At 37.6% G+C, this 22,656-nt stretch overlaps 1 protein-coding gene across 1 annotated transcript in view; it reads right to left on the bottom strand.

Annotated features, from left to right (window-relative positions):
* Window positions 1-22,656, bottom strand: part of LOC128656929 (cysteine-rich secretory protein 2-like) — a 124,577-nt gene that overhangs the window by 61,527 nt on the left and 40,394 nt on the right. Inside the window, exons 3-5 of the mRNA XM_053711103.1 lie at window positions 13,507-13,597; window positions 10,230-10,384; window positions 2,012-2,106 (exon numbers count right to left, since the gene is read on the bottom strand). Coding sequence (XP_053567078.1) covers window positions 2,012-2,106; window positions 10,230-10,384; window positions 13,507-13,597 — 341 coding nt within the window. The remainder of the gene's footprint in view (window positions 1-2,011; window positions 2,107-10,229; window positions 10,385-13,506; window positions 13,598-22,656) is intronic.

The following is a 22,656-nucleotide window of genomic DNA, read 5'->3' as shown; positions in this document are numbered from 1 at the left end:
GCTGGTGTAATGCCGCCCCCTGCAGACTTGCGGCAAATCGTACTTGATCGGGTTGATTTCTGGCGATGTCTGTCCGCCTGCTCAGAGCAGGCGGACAGGTTATGGAGCAGCGGTCTTTGTGACCGCTGCTTCATAACTGCTGTTTCTGGCGAGTCTGATGACTCGCCAGAAACACGGGGCATCAAGCTCCATTCGGAGCTTGATACATATGCCCCATATCTTCAGAAAGATATAAATAAACTAGAAGCTGTCCAAAGGAGGGCTACTAAAATGGTACATGGTCTAAAATATAAAACGTACAAAGAAAGACTCTATGACCTAAATATGTATAGTTTAGAGGATAGAAGGGAAAGAGGTGACATGATAGAAACCTTCAATATATGAAGAGACTTAATAAAATAGAAGCTGAAAGCATTTTTCACAAAAAAAATAAATGCCAAAACAAGGGGTCACAATCTAAAGTTAGAGGGTAGCAGATTCAGGAGAAATTTGAGGAAGCATTTTTTTACAGAAAGGGTGGTGGATTCATGGAATGAACTTACATTTGAGGTGGTAAACACAAAGACTGTAAAGGAATTCAAAAATGCCTGGGACATGCATAAGGCTATCCTAAGGAAAAAGTAACATGTAATATGGATAGACTTGATGGGCCTTTTTGGTTCTTATCTACCATCAACTTTTATGTTTCTATGATGTTGCATTTATTGTCCGCCGCACATTGATAAATGGCGACAGCTATGCTGTCTGCATTTATCATTGCACAAGCAGGCCACTAGAAGAAAATAAAACAATTAGAGACCAGCGCAAAATGAATTGAATACAAATACCTATATATAAGGAAGATTCCCAATATTACTTCCAAAAGGACAAAAATTTAAATATAATACAAAATATAAGTGCGCAAAGTGGATGCTAAAGTAAACAATTAAAAAGGGGTTTTAAAATAAACTCAGAATTCTGAATGTTTGACCATGTGTAAAAATTTAAATCTAATATATTCAAATGCAGAGAGGTTTTTTATAGATCCTCACACCAAAGGGTTAAAATTAATTCCCATATACTTCGATTAAATTAAATTAGTGGTGAATACAAACGTGAAACAAACCACATATGATTAAAATATATATTGTATGTTATAATGCTTAAAAACATGAAATGAACAATTTGAAAATACTCTTTCTAAAATCTAACATTTATTTATTTAATACAATTGATAGTGACCAGCCCTAACTTATAAAACACATCTAAATTAATAACACATCTAAATTAATAACACATAAATTGATAAAAGGACAAATATGATCACAAAATAAAGTGTAAGTTTTAAGGACTCAGATGGAAACTTTGTAATTAGTCCCAAAAGGAAAGTCCCAAACGATGTCCTTCCCAAGCTTAAAGCAGGCCACTAGCAGGGGTTGTCAATCAGCACGATTGTATAGGATCAGGCGGATTGATGTCCACAGCCTCAGAGAATGCGGACCAGTTATGAAGCAGCAGTCTTTAGACCGCTGCTTCATAACTGCTGTTTCAGGCGAGCCTGAAGGCTCGCGCCGAAACAGGGGCATCAAGCTCCATTCAGAGCTTGATAATTTGGCCCCAAAGCATGTGATTTTAAACAACTTTCTAATTAACTTCTATTATCAAATTTTCTCTTGGTATATTTTGTTGTAGGAGCAGTAATGCACTACTGGGAGCTAGCTGAAAATCAATAGCAAGAGGTATATATGTGCAGCCCAACAATCATCAGCTTCTGAGCATACCTAGGTATACGTTTCAACAAAGGATATGAAAAGAACAAAACAAACTAGATAATAGAAATAAATTGGAAAGTTATTTAAAATTGCATGCTGTATCTAAATAATGAAAGGACAAATTTGGGTTTCATGTCCCTTTAATATTTAATAAGCGTCAAATATAAGAAGAGTGAATTCCTTAATATACATTAGATTACAACGTTTTTATTCTCAGTATATGTAAATATAACTTAATAATTCAACTCTAAAATACTTACGCTGGACAATACTGGCAGACAAAGTGGTAGGGAAATTGACTGTTAGGGCAATTGGCAACTCCGCATCCAACAAGAAAGGATTTGTCCCAGACAAGCTATGAAACAATATAGAGTTAATATTTTTATATAAAAAAAATAAAAAAAATCAAATGTAAGGAGAAGAAGCAAACAGGTAGATTATGAGTTATGCACACTACATTACAAGTTTTGAAACAGCCGGCTTTTGCGTGCGTTATGGTTGCATTAAGCTCCATAACGCACAAAATACAAGCGCTGTTTTGACGTGCTTGTGCACACTTTCCCCATAGACATCAATAGGGAGAGTTGGTTAGAAAAAAAACCTAATACCTGCAATCGCAGAATGAAAAGCTCCGTAACGTAGCCCCATTGATGTCTATGGGGAGAAAAAAGTTACATTTAAACCTTGCACCCTAACATAAACCCCACGTCTAAACACCCCTAATCTGCTGCCCCCGACATCGCCGACACCTACATAAACTTATTAACCTCTAATCTGCTGCACCCGATATTGCCACCACCAAAATGAATCTATTAATCCCTAATCTGCTGCTCCTGATATTGCCACCACTATACTAAAGTTATTAACCCCTATTCCCCTGCACCCCAACATTGCCCACACTATATTAAATCTATGAACCCCTATTCTGCTGCTCCACCAATATCGCTGCCACTAAATAAAGTTATTAACGCCACTAAACTTCTGGCCTCCCACATCACTAAAACTAAATAAACCTATTAAACCTCTAAACCGCCATCCCCTCACATCGCAACAACCTAAATTAAACTATTAACGCCTAAACCTAATCCTAAACCTAACCGTAACCCTAACCCTAAACATAACCCTAAACCTAACACTCTCTAACTTTAACATAATTAAAATAGACCTACATTAAAGTTACAATTATTAACTAAATAATACCTATTTAAAACTTATTACATACTTACCTGTGAAATAAAACCTAAGCTAGCTACAATATAACTAATAGTTATGTTGTAGCTAGACTAGGTTTTATTTTTATTTCATAGGTAAGTATTTATTTTAACTAGGTAGACTAGTTAGTAAATAGCTATTAACTATTTACTAACTACCTTGTTAAAATAAATACAGTCTTACCTGTGAAATAAAGTCTAAGCTGCCTTACACTAAAACCTACCATTACAAAAAATTAAAAACTATCATTACAAAAAATAAAAAACACCCAAATTACAAAAAATAAAAAAAAACTACCATTACAAAAAATAACAAACGAAATTATCCAAAATAATAAAAATTATTCCTATTCTAATACCCTGTTAAAAAAATAAAAAACCCATTCGAATCAGCCAATAGTATGAGAGCTGCTTAAATCCTATTGGCTGATTTGAACAGACAATAGGATTTTAGCAGCCCTAATTCCTATTGGCTGATTCAAAATTTTCAGCCAATAGGAATGCAATGGTACCCCCAGTATTAAAGGGGTACCTTGCATTTAAATCCTCAGTGTGCAGCGGACGATCTCATGAAGAGGACCTCCACATCGGATAGATGGACCTCCGCCTTGGACCTTTCGCCTGGACCTCCACCTTGGATCGCCGCTCTGCCTCCACAGGGATGAAGAAGATGCCGGTCCCGTGATGGACGAAGATGGAGCTGCCTGGATGAAGACCTATCACCGCCAGGATGTCCGGACTTCAGGAACTGTTAGTGGATCTTCGAGGGTTAGTGTTACGATTTTTTAAAATGTTAAGTGTTTTTTTTTAGTTGAGGGTTTGGGCTTTACTTAAAAGAGTTAAATGCACTTTTCAGGGCAATGCAAAAGAGCTAAATGCCATTTTAAGGGCAATGCCCAAACAAATGCCCTTTTCAGGGCAATGGGTAGCTTAGGTTTCTGTTAGAGTAAGGTTTTTTTATTTTGGTGGGTGGGTTTTACTTTTGGGGGGTCTTTGTGTTTTTTTTTACAGGTAAAAGAACTGTTTAACTTTTAAGGGCTATTGGTAGTTTATTGTAGGCTAGGGTTTTTATTTTGGGTGGGCTTTTTTATTTTTATAGGGCTATTAGATTAGGTGTAATTCTTTTTCATTTTTGATAATTTCGTTTGTTATTTTTCATAATTTAGTGTTTGTTTTTTTTGTAATTTAGTTTTTTTATTTTTTATTTTTGTAATTAGATATTTTGTAATTTTTGTAATAGTGTTAGGATTTTTTTAATGTGTATTTTAATTTTCTTTAATTGGTAGTTATTTTAATTTTAGTTTAATGGTTATATTAGTTTAATTGTTAGTTTAAATTTACGGCTAGATTAGGAGTTTTGCGGTAACAGGGGTGCGGTGCTAACAAGCAGTTTATTCTCACCGCTCACTTACATACAGCGCTGGTATTACGGGTTTTTAGAAACCCGGCATTAAAAGACAAAAAGTGAGCATAGAGCAAAATTTTGCTCCACACTTCACTTCAATATCAGTGCTGCTTAAGTGAGCAGTGAGCTGGTGTAACATGCTCGTGCACTATTTCCTTATAGGAATCAACGGGGAGAGCCGGCTGAGAAAAAGTCTAACACCTACAAAAAAGCAGCGTATAAATCAGTAACGCAGCCCCATTGATTCCTATGGGGAAATAAAATTAATGTACACCTAACACCCTAACATGAACCCTGAGTCTAAACACCCCTTATTAACCACTAATCTGCTGCCCCCGACATTGCATCGCTGTTCCAATCAGCCAATAGAATGCAAGCTCAATCCTATTGGCTGATTGGATCAGCCAATAGGATTGAACTTGAATCCTAATGGCTGATTGCAACAGCCAATAGGATTTTTTCTACCTTCATTCCGATTGGCTGATAGAATTCTATCAGCCAATCGGAATCTAAGAGACGCCATCTTGGATGACGTCACTTAAAGGAACCGTCATTCAGTAAGAAGACTCCGGATGAAGAGGATGCTCCCCTTCGGATGTCTTGAAGATGGAGCCACTCCGTGTCGGATGGATGAAGTTAGAAGATGCCGTCTGTATGAAGACTTCTGCCCGTCTGGAGGACCACTTAACCCGGCTTGGATGAAGACTTCTCCCAGCTTCGTTGAGGACTTCGGCCCGGTTGGATGAAGACTTCTGCCACTTCCTTGAGGATGGATGTCAGGTCTTCAGAACAGTAAGTCGATTTTCAGGAGGCTAGTGTTAGGATTTTTTTAAGGGTGTATTGGGTGGGTTTTATTTTTTAGATTAGGGTTTTTGGCCACAAAAGAGCTAACTGCCCTTATAAGGGCAATGCCCACCCAAATGACCTTTTTATGGAAATGGGGAGCTTAGTTTTTTTTATAAAGTATTTTATTTGGGGGGTTGGTTGTGTGGGTGGTGGGTTTTACTGTTGGGGGTGTTTGTATTTTTTTTTACAGGTAAAAGAGCTGATTACTTTGGGGCAATGCCCCGCAAAAGGCCCTTTTAAGGTCTATTGGTAGTTTAGTTTAGGCTAGTGTTTTTTTTTATTTTAGGGGGCTTTTTATTTTGATAGGGCTATTAGATCAGGTGTAATTAGTTTAAAGATCTGTAATTTGTTTTTTATTTTCTGAAATTTAGTGGGGTTTTTTGTGATTTAGCTAATTTAATGTAATTTATTTAATTGTAGGGTAGTGTTAGGTGTTAGTGTAACTTAGGTTAGGTTTTATTTTACAGGTAAATTTGTCTTTATTTTGGCTAGGTAGTTATTTAATAGTTAATAACTATTTAGTAACTATTCTACCTAGTTAAAACAAATACAAACTTGCCTGTAAAATAAAAATAAAACCTAAGCTAGATACAATGTAACTATTAGTTATATTGTAGCTATGTTAGGGTTTATTTTATAGGTAAGTATTTAGTTTTAAATATGAATTATTTAGTTAATGATAGGAATTTTATTTAGATTTATTTAAATTATATTTAAGTTAGGGGGGTAGGTTTAGACTTATGTTTAGGGGTTAATAAATTTAGAATAGTGGCAGCGATGTTGGGGGCGGCATATTAGGGATTAATAAATGTAGGTAGGCTGTGGTGACATTGGGGACGACAGATTAGGGGTTAATAAAAATAATGTAGGTGTCGGCAATGTTGGGGGCATCAGATTAGGGGTATTATTAAGTATAATGTAGGTGGCGGCAATGTCCGGAGTGGCAGATTAGGGATTAATAAATGTAGGTAGGTTGTGGCGATGTTAGGGGCGGCATATTAGGGGTTAATAGTATTTAACTAGTGTTTGCGAGGCAAGAGTGCGGCGGTTTAGGGGTTAATATGTTTATTCTAGTGGTGGTTAATATGTTTATATGTTAGGACCTGTTAACGCTGCTTTTTCATCTTACCGCAAAAATCGTAATCTAGTCATTCGTTTTTTTTTAATTTGACAGGTAAGTTTTAATTTAATTTAAGATAGGGAAATTGTAATGTTAATATAAAGTTAGGGGACGTTAGGTTTAGGGGTTTCTAGTTTAATTTAGTTTATTGTAATGTGGGGGTTTCGGTTAAGGGGTTAATAGTTTAATTTAGTATATTTCATTGAGGGGCTTCCAGTTTAGGGGTTAATAGTTTAATTTAGTATATTTCGTTGTGGGGGCTTGCAGTTTAGCGGTTAATAGGTTTATTATAGTGGAGGCTGTGTCGGGTAGCGGCAGAATAGGGGTTAATATCTTTATTATAGTGTGGGTGATGTTGGGGTGCAGGGTAATAGGGGTTAATAACTTTAGTATAGTGGTGGCAATGTCAGGGAGCGGCGGAATAGGGGTTAATAAATTTTAATATAGTGTTTGCGATGCGGGAGGGTCTTGGTTTAGGGGTTAATAGGTACGCTCTTCCATAGGCTCTAATGGAAGCCTCGTTCTGATGTCGTCATACACGGCAAAGAAACTAAATGCAGCGATGGGCAGCAGATTTAAATATATATATGAATATACACATACTGTATGTATTTATGTGTTTATATGTGTATATGCACATATTAAAATATATATGTATATAAGAATATACATATATATATATATATTTACAGTGAACAGGCAGTCCTAATAGACCGCTATGTAAAGACAGATTATGTATCATGCTCCTGTAAAAGGGCAAATTTGGAAATAAAACGTATCTTTTATTTGAAGCCCTTTGAGTGCCGCCATACACTTTCTGAAACAAGTTAAAGTGAAGGTAGACTTTGGTGAATGAAAGCCCGTTTTTTAAAAATACTAATAAAAACAGGGGCACTTTTATTCATCAAAGTTTACAAAGCAGCCGTTTTGATTAACATTACACAAGCAGTTATTTTCACAGCTACAGCAGCTTCCCCCTCCTGGAAATCCTCTCTTCACACGTCAGCAATGACCAATCCGCCTTCCTCCAATCACGGCTTTCCCCCCAGGGTGGTTATTGCCTGAGGCCATGCTGTGATTGGAGGAAGCCAGATTAGTCATTGCTGACGTGTGAAGAGAGGATTTCCAGGAGGGGGAAGCTGCTCTGGCTGTGAAAAGAAAAAAAGGTAGGTTTTTAATCAAAACGGCTGATTTGTAAACTTTGATGAATGAAAGTGCCCCTGTTTTTAATAGTATTTTTAAAAAACGGACTTTCATTCATCAAAGTTTACCTTCACTTTAATGCCTGAGGTGATTCAGATTAATAAAACCTGGAAATCCTTAAGCAGGCCACTGGAAAAAGTCACTTAAAATACAGCACTATTAAATATGCAAGCCCCATAGAAAGACTAGCGACCAGGTTAAAGGTATATTTTACTAATCTGTATTTCAATGTATTCACTATAAACATTGTAGATTTCAAAGAGAGGTTATAATTATTTTTAAAGATTTTAGTCATTTGTGAAGTGGTAGCTTCAGGGCTTTCTTGTTACACTGAATATAAAAATTCTACACACCCTTAAAAAATACGTGTTTTTTTTTAATTTAAAGGGACATGAAGCCCAACATTTTTCTTTCAAGATTCCGATAGAGAATACAATTTTAAACAACATTCCAATTTACTTCTATTATCTAATTTGCTTCATTCTTAAGATATCCTTTACTGAAGAAATAGCAATGCACATGGGTGAGCCAATCACACAAGGAATCTATGTGCAACCACCAATCAGCAGCTACTGAGCCTATTTAGATATGCTTTTTAACAAAGTATATCAAGAGAATGAAGCAAATTAGATAATAAAAGTAACTTGGAAAGTTGTTTAAAATTGCATACTCGTTCTAAATTATGAAAGAAAAATGTTGGGTTTCATGTCCCTTTAAAGATAGAAATAACAATGTAAATGTCAGCCTTCTGACATTTGAGGAGAGGTGTGGAGTAACTTATCAGGGAAGTTACCAAGAGACAAACAGCATCACTGAAGGAGCTACAGGAATTTCTGGCAGGTTCTGGTCACTCCTTGCATGTGGCCACCAGCAATCATATTTTTGATGTCTGGACAATGGGGTAGCAAGACAGAAACCTTTTTTAAAAAAACAAAGGAACATCCAATCCCATCTAAATTATGCAAAAACAAAATTGTAGTCACCCCCAGCCATGTGGCAAAATGTGCTATGGCCTGACAAGACAAAGGTTGACCTTTATGTCCTAAATTGTAAAAGATATGTTTGGTGCAAGGCTAATAAAGCTCATTATTCAAAGAATTAAGCTCATTATCTAAGGAAAACCATACTTATTTTGAAGCATGGTGGTGATAGCATCATGCCTTGAAGGTGTTTTCTTTAGCGGGGTCATGGACTCTTGTCAAGATAGATGGGAGAATAAATAGATACAAAAATCTGGATATTTTGGCACAAAATCTGCTGGCATTTGTCAGAAAGTTGAAGATGAATTTCACATTTCAACATGACAGTGACACAAAACACACATCCAAGTCGACCAAAGCATGGCTTCAGTAAAGGAAAATCAAAATCTTGGAATCAGAGCCAAGACTTTAATCCCAATAAAAAAACCTGTGGAATAACCTAAATAGAGTTGTACACAGGAGATCCCCTCACAATTTGCAGAAACTTGAATTTTTTGAGAAAGAAAATTGGTATAAAATGTTAAATGTGCAAAGTTAATACAGACTTATTCACAAAGAATAAATGCAAAAGGTGCTTCCACAAAGTATTAGTTGACTTATACAACCAAAGTGTTATAATTTTGTTTTATTTATAATGATACTAATACAAAATAGTCTGATATTTACATTGTTGTTATTTTTGCCTTTACAGCAATTTCATAAGAGTGTGTAGACTTTTTATGTCCACGGTAGGATAGTAGAGGAGTTGGACAAAATGTATTTACTATTCAATAAAAAAGAAAATAAACATGTTTATTATTATTTCTAGTGTTTATTTTTTAAAAACAAGTATTAATTACCTCCAGGTATGTATCCTGTGTCCCTGAGGGAGGCCTTCCTAGTATAGTGGTTTGGGATATTCATTTGAATTATAAGTAACATTTTAATTGACTCTATTAAAGGCTTTGGGGCATATGTATCAAGCTCCGTATGGAGCTTGATGTCCCGTGTTTCTGGCGAGCCTGTGTTTCAGCTCGCCAGAAACAGCAGTTATGAAGCAGTGGTCACAAAGACCACTGCTCCATAACCTGTCCGCCTGCTCTGAGCAGGCGGACACACATCGCCTGAAATCAACCCGATCGGGTTGGCCGCAAGTCTGCAGGGGGCGGCATTGCACCAGCAGCTCTTGTGAGCTGCTAGTGCAATGCTGAATACGGCGAATGTATTGCTCTCCGTATTCAGCGAGGTCTGGCGGACCTGATCCGCAGTGTTGGATCAGGTCCACCAGACCATGATAACTAGAGGCCTTTGTGTCAACCATGAGTGCCTGTTGGTTGTTTCTGTAATAAAACATGTGGCCGCAAGTGCAGAAGCAACACCATTGTTACATATGTATTACAATGCACCAGGTAGTTGTAATCCACAAACTTAGAGAGTGCAGGTTTCAGATAAATGAAGCTCCACAACCACTTTTACTTCCCCCTTGGGAAACCATAATTCCACCCCCTGTGCTACTCTGGTCCACCAACAAGTCACAAATGCTAAAAGCAAAATATCATACAATAAACTGTGTATGATACTACTTTTTGGTGAACATATTCCATCCATATATGCAAAGCTAAACTCTTTGTCTCATTGCATTATAAACTGATAGAAATTGAGATCAGTATAATATTCATTGTAGTAGTTTTCAAGTAACATGATTTGAGGTTCTGTAGTTATGGTTTGAAATACCTGTGTATAATGACCGACCATATCTTTATCTGATTTTGGTCCAACACCAAGAGCAAAATTGTCTTTTTCACTATCCCAATCCTGGATTACTTTTGCCCAGTCAGTCTCTGTACTGGAAAATAATATATTTTCACCACACTGCATTTCATAAGGATCTAAGAAAAGTGGAAAGGAAATATATTAAGGTTAAATGCAGAAATAATCTTATGGCATTAGATATACAATTTACAGACATTCAGTTGAGAAATGTGTGTAGTTGAGAAATCTGTGTGTGTATATACTGCATTGGTCAAAGGCAGTAACCTACGCTACGTTTCTGCTTTTAGCCTCCCGCCATTTGAACTACAGATATTATGTCCAGAATTCTGAGGCACCTTACTTATATCACCATGATAGTTTTTTTTTGGGGGGGGGCATTGGTATCATTTCTAGAGGTGCGGAATTTGATAAGCCAAAAATGGTCTTGAAAAAAAAGTTCAAAAGTGAACCAAAAATATAGTGTGACTGGCAAGCAGTTTTCGGCTCCATAGTGTTGATAGGGCTTGTTTAAAGTGGCCAAAAACCCATTTGCGAGTGCGAGAAAGAGTTGAAATCAATGAAGATTGCGCTAAATAAAAAACAAATAATTTTTTGGCCCAAATTCCAGCCAAAAATGCAACTCCTATAAAATTGAGATCAAGTCTAAGGGGCCGAGTTATCACGTCTCGAATGGGACCGTATACCCCTGTTTCTGCACGAGCCTTCAGGCTTACCGGAAACAGGAGTTAAGAAGCAGCGGTCTTAAGACTTAACTCGTCTGCCTCTGAGGTGGCGGACAGCAATCAGCCTGATCACATACCCCCTGCTAGTGGCCGATTGGCCGCGAATCTGCAGGGGGCAGCATTGCGCAAGCACTTCACCAGAACTGCTTGTGTGATGTTAACTGCCAACAGCGTATGCATTCAGCGATGACGGACATGATCGCTACAGAGGATAATTTTCGTCCGACTGTTAATAAATTGGAACATAAATGTGCTATGTCTACAAACACTCATATAAAACATGATCTCAGAAATGAGTGCTCCCTCTCTTCTGATTGGTTCTGAGTGGTTGTTCAATTATGGCAATAAGCCTTCCAACATAACATGGACTAACTACATGGACAAGGCTACTTTATATATAAATATAAGGAAACACTGGATTGCACCCAAGAAATTTATTATTTTTTATTTTTTGTTTTGGTTTATGGGAGTCATCTATCAATATAAATATTGATATTGTAAGACTCAAAAGTCTAATTTCTAAGAGGTAAACTAATTTTTTATTGTTTGTAGATCATGGTTTAATTAACCAACTTGTGAATATGGCTACAATTTAGGCCCATGAGGCCGTGAATGGCCGTGAGGAGGCGTGGCCGGGCGTGAAGGGGGCGTGGCTGGGCGCAGTTGCGCGATAGATGGAAGATGGGAGAGAGATAGAGAGGGGGCAGAGAGATAGAGAGGGGGGAGAGAGACAGCAAAAGAGAGGGGGGAGAGAGACAGCAAAAGAGAGAAGGGGAGAGAGACAGCAAAAGAGAGGGGGGAGAGATACAGCAAAAGAGAGGGGGGAGAGAGACAGCAAAAGAGAGGGGAGAGAGAGACAGCAAAAGAGAGGGGGGAGAGAGACAGCAAAAGAGATAGGGGGAGAGAGACAGCAAAAGAGAGGGGGGAGAGAGACAGAAAAAGAGAGAGGGGGAGAGAGACAGCAAAATAGAGGGGGGATAGAGACAGCAAAATAGAGAGGGGGAGAGAGACAGCAAAAGAGAGGGGGAGAGAGCGCAAAAGAGAGGGGGAGAAGAGCGCAAAAGAGAGGGGGGAGAGCACAAAGGAGAGGGGGGAAGAGAGAGCGCAAAAGAGAGGGGGGAGAGAGAGCGCAAAAGAGAGGGGGAAGAGAGAGCTCAAAAGAGGGGGGAGAGAGAGAGCGCAAAATAGAGGGGGGAAGAGCGCAAAAGAGAGGGGGGAGAGAGCGCAAATGAGAGGGGGGGAGAGACAGCAAAAGAGAGAGGGAGAGAAAGACAGCAAAAGAGAGAGGGGGAGAGAGACAGCAAAAGAGAGAGGGGGAGAGAGACAGCAAAAGAGAGGGGGGATAGAGACAGCAAAAGAGAGAGGGGGAGAGAGAGCAAAAAGAGAGGGGGGAAGAGAGAGCGCAAAAGAGGGGAGAGAGAGAGAGCGCAAAAGAGAGGGGGGAAGAACGCAAAAGAGGGGGGGAAGAGCGCAAAAGAGAGGGGGGGAGAGAGAGTGTAAAAGAGATGGGGGAAGAACGCAAAAGAAGGGGGGAAGAGCGCAAAAGAGAGGGGGGAGAGAGAGCGTAAAAGAGAGGGTGGAGAGAACACAAAAGAGAGGGTGGAGAGAGAGCGCAAAAGAGAGGGGGAGAGAGAGCCCAAAGAGAGGGGGTGAGAGAGCGCAAAAGAGAGGGGGAGAGTGCAAAAGAGAGGGGGAGAGAGAGCGCAAAAGAAAGGGTGGGGGAGAGAGCGCAAAAGAGATGGGAGAGAGAGTGCAAAAGAGATGGGAGAGAGAGCACAAAATAGAGGGGGGAGAGAGAGAGTGCAAAAGAGAGGGGATAGAGAGAGGGGGGAGAGAGCGCAAAAGAGATGGGGAGAGAGGGAGCGCAAAAGAGAGGGGAGAGAGAGAGAGAGCGCAAAAGAGAGGGGGAGAGAGCGCAAAAGAGAGGGGGAGAAGGAGCGCAAAAGAGAGGGGGGAGAGAGAGAGCTCAAAAGAGATGGGGAGAGAGCTCAAAAGAGAGGGGGGAGAGAGAACGCAAAAGAGAGGGGGGAAAGAGAGAGCACAAAAGAGAGAGGAGAGAGAGAGTGCAAAAGAGAGGGGGAGGAAGAGAGCGCAAGAGGTGGGACCTCTGTACTGCAAAAAATGGCCCGTGTGAACGGGATTTAGGACTAGTTTTTTAATAAACTGCATTTGCAAGTTATAGCTTTTATTTGAAGCCAACAAGCAGTCATTTTTGCACTTTTGTTTATATATGAAATTGGAAAGGCTTTGCAAAATGGAACATAATTGTATGTTTCCTATTCACATGTTCCTGTTCTTATATATAATTAATCTAATTACAAAAATGATTTTAGTTGATTTTTATTAGAACTTTCTTTATAAATACTTTATTATGTGATAACTGGCTAGATGCTCAGTGCTAATGCTAATCTCCGTTATATAAGCTCCTCAGCAACCAGAAGGATAAACAGGTTAAACCTTTTTGTGAATCTATAGAGTTAAAAAAAACGTAATTCATTCAAATGATTTATACTTACTTGACACTCTTCTAGAAGAAAATGGGCTATGCTGCATTACACATCGGCTTGCTTGATGGTTAGCCTTTTCTGCAGCTTCTTCACTCCATTCCTTAAAGAAATGATACATTCAAATTACACAAAATATTCTAAACTAATTGTTTACTACATATATTTTTAGTGTTTTGGGGACTACTTATTAGTTGTTAATTGACAGCATAAATGTACAAATAGATAAACTTTGGTGATTTTTCACTTGGGGTAGTAATTGTAGTGCAGAATATAACTGGGAGAAACACAATTATACAATTATTTTGTTCATATTTAGGAAATATTATAAATATTATAATTTATTTGTATGGTGTCACTAAATCATGCAGTGCTGGGATACTAATACCCCTCATAAAACATGGGAATCGTGTTTTAATCTACAAATCAGCGTTCACTGATCTACTGTACGTTCTGGATGCTCAGTGGTTCCTAATCGAGCTAATCGAAACTGAATAACAGCTTTACAAGCAGAAGATTGTTAGATGCTAACTTAAAGGGAATTGCTGCTCATCAGAAGATACTGCACAATGAAGATTCTTTGAACATATGTCATGTATGAAATTTGGGTCATTGCTAGTTTTGGGAGAATTAGATGTTTGGCAGGATGCTTAGTTGTTGAAGAGTTGCAAGACGGGATTGCTGTGATGGGAGATCACATTTGTTGCTGATGGTTTTCTGCCAGGGGATCCTGTTGGTGGGTTTACCAGTGTTGAGATTGTGTTGTGGGATTTGACTGCTTGGGGGGTGTGGGCTTACTGGTGAGTGGGATTAGGTAGTAAGTGGTCCTATAGGTATTGGGAAGGCAACTGGTATAGTGAATAATTTGCTATTGAGCAAGAGTTTAATAGTGAAGCCAGACAGGTTGTGCGAGGCTTAAAGGGACAGTCTAGTCAAAATTAAACTTTCCTGATTCAGATAGGGCATGTCATTTTAAACAACTTTCCAATTTACTTCTATTATCTAATTTGCTCAATTCTTTAGATATCCTTTGTTGAAGAAATAGCAATGCACATGTGTGAGCCAATCACACAAGGCCTCTATGTGCAGCAACCAATCAGCAGCTACTGAGCATATCTAGATATGCTTTTCAGCAAGTGATATCGAGAAAATGAAGTAAATTAGATAATAGAAGTAAATTAGAAAGTGGTTTCAAATCACATGCTCTTTCTAAATCACGAACGAAAAAAATTGGGTTTCATGTCCTTTTAATAATATTTCCACGGGTTTCAGGGTTAATATAGTTTAGAAAGGTTAGGCTTGACTGTGGCAAGGACAGTAAAGTTAATGTGGGTTAAAGTGATGCAGGGTTCCTGGTTAGAATTTAAAGAATTAATGAATGTAACAGTTAGGTAATATGACAGGGATTTCTAGGCAGAATTATCTGCAGTTTGGTGGTTCATAGTTTGAGATGATTGCAGCAGTGCCTGACATTTCAGATTCATTAGTGGGGAGCTTATTTGTAATTCATTATGACCCTATAACAGTATTGGAGCCAGTTTAACAATTCCTCTCACAGTATTCTTTCCCCCATATCACGGCTTCAACATTTCTGCTACAGGATTGATTTTTACTTCGGAGAAATGTTGCCTTATTCCAATGCATGTTTATATAGTTAATAAAACCAAGTAATTCACTATTGATAAGCAAAAGCTAATATAGAGTTACCTTTGACATGAAAAGGTGTTTACCCTGCATTTACTATAGAAAATATTTATCGATGCTGGATGCTGTCTTTGGGACCTTACCAACCACAACACAATACAGGAAAATCCTGTATTTTAGTATTGATTGCTATAGATTTGGAAGTCTATTAGAACCAATATTTGAATGTTAAAGGGGCAGCTTTTCCTGTTAAAACCACCACCTATACTGAAAAATGTAGTACTGCAGCACATTTAACAATATAACACTGTTATATCTATGCACTTTTTACCTATGTGATTAACTTGTATCTAAGCCTTTGCAGGCTGTCCCCTTATTTCAGTTCTTTTGACAGACAGCAATTTAGGCAATCAGTGCTGACTCATAAATAATTCCACAGGAGTGAGAACAATTTTATCTGTATGGCACACATAAACTAGTACTGTCTTAATGTGAAAAACTGTCAAAATGCACTTAGATAAGAGGTGGCCTTCAATGGCTTCGAAATAGCTTAGCTTTCATCAAAGAATACCAAGTTTGATGATAAAAGTAAATTGGAAAGTTGTTTAAATTGCATGCTCTATCTGAATCATGAAAGTTTAATTTTGACTTGACTGGCCCTTTATATACAAATAACTCTTATATGTTGTTTGCCTGAGGACACTGTCCTTTTGAATATTCATGTTATGTTTATTAATGGAAAAGTTAACATTTAATTGCAAAAAAAGGTTCCATGAATGCTTGTTTAAAAAAATTCACCCATCCCTCATTTTTATATGTAAGGGTATAAAAGGTTTTGACTCCATTTCTTTTCTCTAAAATTAAGCACTTCCAGGGGCATGTGAAAATGTAGTAAATATATTTCAACTACCACTTAATCATATTTTAATGTCCTGCTTGACAACTTTTTATGTTGGATTCATTTGCTCTGTAAAATATTTAAACAATTCTGGATGACCTTTTCTTATCTAAATCTTAGTTTGTTAATACTATTTAGACTGTACTTCTTTTGTCTCGCCAAAGATTAACAGAATCTCTGATTTAAAAATAAATGTTGTGTGGGGCTGTGAAATGATAATGAAAAGAGTATTATTATTATTGGTGAGTGCCCATTATAGAATAATCTGATAAAAGAAATTCTATAAAAAAAATGAAGACGTGGAATAAGCCTGTAATATTATTTTGCCTTATTCTGAGACTAAAATTGTTTTTAAGCATCAAAAGGAAAAAAAATACCCTGTGTATGATATTTCCAGGGTTTTTTGTGTGTGTTTTTTGCTTCCATCAGAACATATAAATGAGGGTGTTTTAAAGGTACACTGAACCCAAATTTTTTCTTTCGTGATTCAGATAGAGCATGCAATTTTAAGCAACTTTCAAATTTACTCCTATTATAAAAAAAAAAATCATTTTTGGTGAATAATCTGGGTTATTCTTGCTGATTGGTGGATAAATTCATCCACCAATAAAAAAGTGCTGTCCAGAGTTCTGAACCAAGAAAGAAGCTTAGATGCCTTCTTTTTCAAATAAAGATAGCAAGTGAATGAAGAAAAATTTATAATAGGAGTAAATTAGAAAGTTGCTTAAAATTGCATGCTCTATCTGAATCACAAAAGAAATAATTTAGGTTCAGTGTTCCTTTAATGCGCTTTACTTATACGTTAATTATATTTTATGGAGTTTTCCACAGAGCCCTGCTGATTCCAAAGCACAACCTGTTTTAATACATATTAAAATAATAAGAGTATTATATTGAGCTTTTTATTGCTACTTTTTTATTGGACTAACTATACATTTATAAGTAGACAAGTTTTCAAAAGAATTCCCTCCTTTCTCAAGTCTGAAGTAATACCTTCCATTCTCAAGTTTGAAGCAATACTTGAGAAAGGAAGGATTAATTCCAAAAGCTTGTCTACTTATAAATTTATAGCAAGCCCAATAAAACAAGTATCATTGCTCAAGACAGTAATCTTGTTATTTTGGTATCAAAATCACTGGACTAACACGACTACTCCAATCAATATATATATATACATTGATTGGAGTAGCTGTGTTAGTCCAGAGAATTAGATATCAAAATAACAAGAGTATTGCATTGAGCAATGATACTTTTTCATTGGACTAACTATACATTTATAAGATGACAAGCTTTCGGAAGTATGTCTTCCTTTTTCAAGTCTGAAGCAATACTGACCAATTTGATGGAATTTATAGATTATAGCATTTTATAATGCAATAAAAAAACTAAAAAACCATGAAAAGATTACCATTACACCTGCGTACAAGGGAGGAGCAGTGGTGATCATGAATACACAGGACTACATCAGAGAGGGAAATAGACAATTATCAGATCAAACTTATTACAATAAACTGGAAAAGGACCCCACCCAGGAATACACTTGGCAACTTAGAAAACTAATAAAAACATTCCCTAAACACACGCAACTTACTGGTGCAAACTGGTGCCCTCTAACCCTAGCATAGGGACATTCTACATGCCCCCAAAAATCGACAAACCAGGGAACCCAGGGAGACCAATAATAACTGGCATGGACACTCTGACTGAGCAAATATCGGGCCTAGTGGAGAATATTCTTAAGTCCTTAGTTATTAACACCACTAGCTCTATAAAAGACACCACTGATTTTCTTAGCAAAATCAGCCAGATAACAGAATTGTCAGAGGATACTATACTTGTGACAATGGATGTGGAATAACTTTACAGCAATATTCCACATAAAGATTGTATTGATGCCTGGTTAAACTTCCTTTTCTCAAACAGCTCTAACCAGACATATAGAGCTTCTACAGTCAGTAAACTTACAGAATTTATACTCACCCACAATTATTTCATCTTCAATAACTCCATCTATTTACAAACCATGGGAATAGCCATGGGCACCAAAATGGCACCACAGTACGCAAACCTCTTCATGGCTGATTTAGAACAGAGATTCCTAGCTACTCACCCTCACAAACCCTTCAAATACTTTTGCTACATAGATGATATTGTCATAATTTGGACAGAAGGAGAAAAAACCTAGAACATTTTCATAAATCATTTAATCTATTTCATGCATCAATCAAGCTTAAAATTGACTTTTCTAGAGACTGTGTCAGCTTCCTGGACACAACAATATCCATCACAAATGGCAAATTACACTCATCTGTATACAGGAAACCAACAGATAGATGCATCTACCTCCACAGCTCCAGCTCCCATCCCAATCCCATTAAAAAATCCATAATCTACAGTCAGGCCACCAGATATCACAGAATTTTCTCAGACACCAAGGACCATGACAAACACCTCATCACACTGTCCCAATCATTCAGAGAAAAAGGTTACGAAACAAGGGTTATAAACAAACAATTTAACATTGCCCTTAATACCCCATGTGAACATTTGCTACAATACACTCAGAAGAAAAACATATCATGCATTCCACTTGTATTGAAATATAACCCTGCTGTAGAAGGAATACGAAAAATCATAAAAGGCTTACAGCCACTACTCTTAGAGGATCCCACACTCAAAAAAATCTTTCCAAAACCCCCTATCCTGGCACTCAGACAACCACCCAACCTAAAACAGAAACTGGTCCACAGAAAGCTACCCCTTGATAAAAAGAACACCCAGAATGGAACCAAGCGCTGCAACAAAGCTCTCTGCAAACTGTGTCAACACATTTGTGAAAGCAGCACAGCTAATTACAAGAGTAAATCGTATAACATTAAAGGGGCATATTCATGTATATCTGCAAATGTGGTATACATGATACATTGCACTGCATGTGAAGTGGGATGTTATATTGGAGAAACAAGCCAAAAACTGCACCTTTGGATGAACTTACACAGACACTCAATCAAAAACTACTGTGAAACAAAATACTGTACCCCTGTTGGTCACCATTTCACCCAACCTGACCACTCCATCCAAAACCTCAAAATCAAGATTCTCAGTGGCAACTTCAAAAACACCTTGGAAAGGAAAACCTTTGACATGAAAATGATAATGCACTTCAACTTGCTAAATTCTGTACTAAATGTGGACTCTGGTTTCTTAACCCATTATCAATGTTTTTTGTAATGTACTTTCATATACTGTAATCAATTACATTGTATATTCCACACTCTCTATGCATAGGTACGCAGGTAAGCCTATGTCCACACTTATTAATATTACCTTTTTTATTCTTTGCTTTCTCCTTTTTTAACTATTTTATATTCCCCTGTATACCTAATTTCCCATCTTTATTCATATGTTGATATATAACTTTATGTCTGTATATGCTTTGTGTATAACCATATATTTCTCCTGCCTGTTATCTTTTACTGACACTATCTGCCTGTCTCCTAAACCCCTGTCATGATTTTTATGACACCTCCTCCTCCCCCTGCACACAGACCTCTGTAACACGTTCTGTCTTTTTAGCCTGTGTTTTAAGATATAATCTGTAAATTCCATCAAATTGGTCAGTATTGCTTCAGACTTGAAAAAGGCAGACATTTTTCTGATAGCTTGAGTTAGTCCAATAAAAAAGTATCATTGCTCAATGCATTACAGTTGTTATTTTGATATATATATATATATATATATGTGTGTATATGTTTTTTTAGACATACTGTATATACACATATAAACACATAAATACATATGAATACATAAAACTCCAATTTCAAAAAGTTGGGACAGTATGAAAATGCAAAAAAAACAAACAAAGAGAGTCATTTGAAAATTCAATTAACAATGTATAATATTGAAAACAGATTATTAACACAATATTTGATGTTTTACTTTGTGAATGTAGTTTTTTGTTTTGTTTTAAATATACACTCATTTAAAATCTAATGACTGAAACCCACTCCAAACAAGTTGGGACAGTTGACTGTTTACCACTGTGTAACATCACCTTTCTTTTAATAACATTTACTTAGCATTTGGGCACTGAAGACACAAGTTGGTTAAGTTTAGCCAGTAACATTTTTCCCCATTCATCCATTATGCATGTCTTCAGCTGTGCAACTGTACAGGGCCTTTGTTGCCTTATTTTTTTGATTAATTATGCACCAGTACTGCAGAAAGGCTATGCTAGCCTCCACACTCTGCTTATGTAACTATGTGCTTGTAATCCAGGCAGAATGTGGTTTGGTGTTGTCCTGATGGAAAATGAAGGCACATCCCTGGAAATGTTGTTGTCTGGATGGAAGCATATATATGTTGCTGCAAAATATATATATATATATATATATATATATATACATTATTGGTGCCCTCACAGATGCCATGGGAACTGACACACCCCCATACCATGCCAGATGCTGGATTTTGAACCGGATGCTGATAACAGCTTGGAGGGTCCTTTTCCTCTTTGGCCCCGAGAACACGAAGACTGTTTTTTTCCAAAACTATTTGAAATGTTGATTTATCGGACCCCAAAACACGATTCCACTGTGTTATTGTCCATCTCCGATGATACTGAGCCCAGAAAAGTTGGTGGAGCTTCTGGACAGAGCTGATGTATGGCTTCTGCTGATTTGTATCTGATGATGCAGCGGTGAATTGTGTTGACTGACAAAGGTTTACCAAAGTATTCCCGAGCCCATGTCAGTATATCCATTACAGATTCATGACCGTTTTTGAGACAAAGACCTCTGAGGGATCGGAGATCACGCACATTCAGAAGTGGTTTTCGGCTTTGCCCTTTGCTCACCGAGATTTGACCGGATTCCTTAAATCTTTTAATTATATTGTGCTCTGTAGAAAGTGAGATGGCCAAAATCCTAGTTGTCTTTGGGGAATGTTGTTCTCAAATAGTGATGTCGCGAACATAAAAATTTGGGTTCGCGAACGGCGAATGCGAACTTCCACAAATGTTTGCGAACGGGCGAACTGGGCGAACCGGGCGAACCGCCATAGACTTCAATAGGCAGGCGAATTTTAAAACCCACAGGGACTCTTTCTGGCCACAATAGTGATGGAAAAGGTGTTTCAAGGGGACTAACACCTGGACTGTGGCATGCCGGAGGGGGATCCATGGCAAAACTCCCATGGAAAATTACATAGTTGATGCAGAGTCTGGTTTTAATCCATAAAGGGCATAAATCATCTAACATTATAAAATATGAGGAAAAAATGGAAAAAAACTTTTTCTAACTTTGACCCCCAAAATCTGTTACACATCTACAACCACCAAAAAACAACCATGCTAAATAGTTTCTAAATTTTGTCCTGAGTTTAAAAATACCCAATGTTAACATGTTCTTTGCTTTTTTTGCAAGTTATAGGGAAATAAATACAAGAAGCACTTTGCTATTTCAAAACCACATTTTTTCAAAATGAGCATTGGAACCCTGATATCTGTCAGGAATACCTGAATATCCCTTGACATGTACATATGTTTTTTTAGAAGACATCCCAAAGTATTGATCTAGGCCCATTTTGGTATATTTCATGCCACCATTTCACCGCCAAATGCGATCAAATAAAAAAAAATTGTTCACTTTTTCACAAACTAGGTTTCTCACAGAAATTATTTACAAACAACTTATGCAATTATGGCATAAATGGTTGTAAATGCTTCTCTGGGATCCCCTTTGTTCAGAAATAGCAGACTTATATGGCTTTGGCGTTGCTTTTTGGTAATTAGAAGGCTGCTAAATGCCACTGTGCACCACACGTGTTTTATGCCCAGCAGTGAAGGGGTTAATTAGGGAGCATGTAGGGAGCTTGTAGAGTTAATTTTAGCTTAAGTGTAGTGTAGTAGAAAACCCAAAGTATTGATCTAGGCCCATTTTTGGTATATTTAATGACACCATTTCACCGCCAAATGCGATCAAATTTAAAAAAAAAACAATTTTTTTTGCAATTTTAGGTTTCTCACTGAAATTATTTACAAACAGCTTGTGCAATTATGGCACAAATGGTTGTAAATGCTTCTCTGGGATCCCCTTTGTTCAGAAATAGCAGACATATATGACTTTGGCGTTGCTTTCTGGTAATTAGAAGGCCGCTAAATGCTGCTGCGCATCACACGTGTATTATGGCTAGCAGTGAAGGGGTTAATTAGGTAGTTTGTTGGGAGCTTGCAGGGTTAATTTTAGCTTTAGTGTAGAGATCAGCCTCCCACCTGACACATCAGACCCCCTGATCCCTCCCAAACAGCTCCCTTCCCTCCCCCACCGCACAATTGTCCCCGCCATCTTAAGTACTGGCAGAAAGTCTGCCATTACTAAAATAAAAGTTTTTTTTTTTTTAATTTTTTTAGCATATTTACATATGCTGTGGTGTAGCATCCCCCCTTAGCCCCCAACCTCCCTGATCCCCCCCAAAACAGCTCTCTAACCCTCCCCATCTGCCTTATTGGCAGCCATCTTGGGTACTGGCAGATGTCTGCTATTATTTCACAGTCAAAAAAGTGTTGTTTTTTTTAAATGTACACTACTGTTACACCACATATGAGTGGTGGCACTGTGCAA

This window comes from Bombina bombina, chromosome 4 (assembly GCF_027579735.1).
Source record: "Bombina bombina isolate aBomBom1 chromosome 4, aBomBom1.pri, whole genome shotgun sequence".
Classification (NCBI taxonomy): domain Eukaryota; kingdom Metazoa; phylum Chordata; class Amphibia; order Anura; family Bombinatoridae; genus Bombina; species Bombina bombina.
Note: the sequence above shows the minus strand (reverse complement) of the source record. Positions and strands in the feature narration are given on the sequence as shown.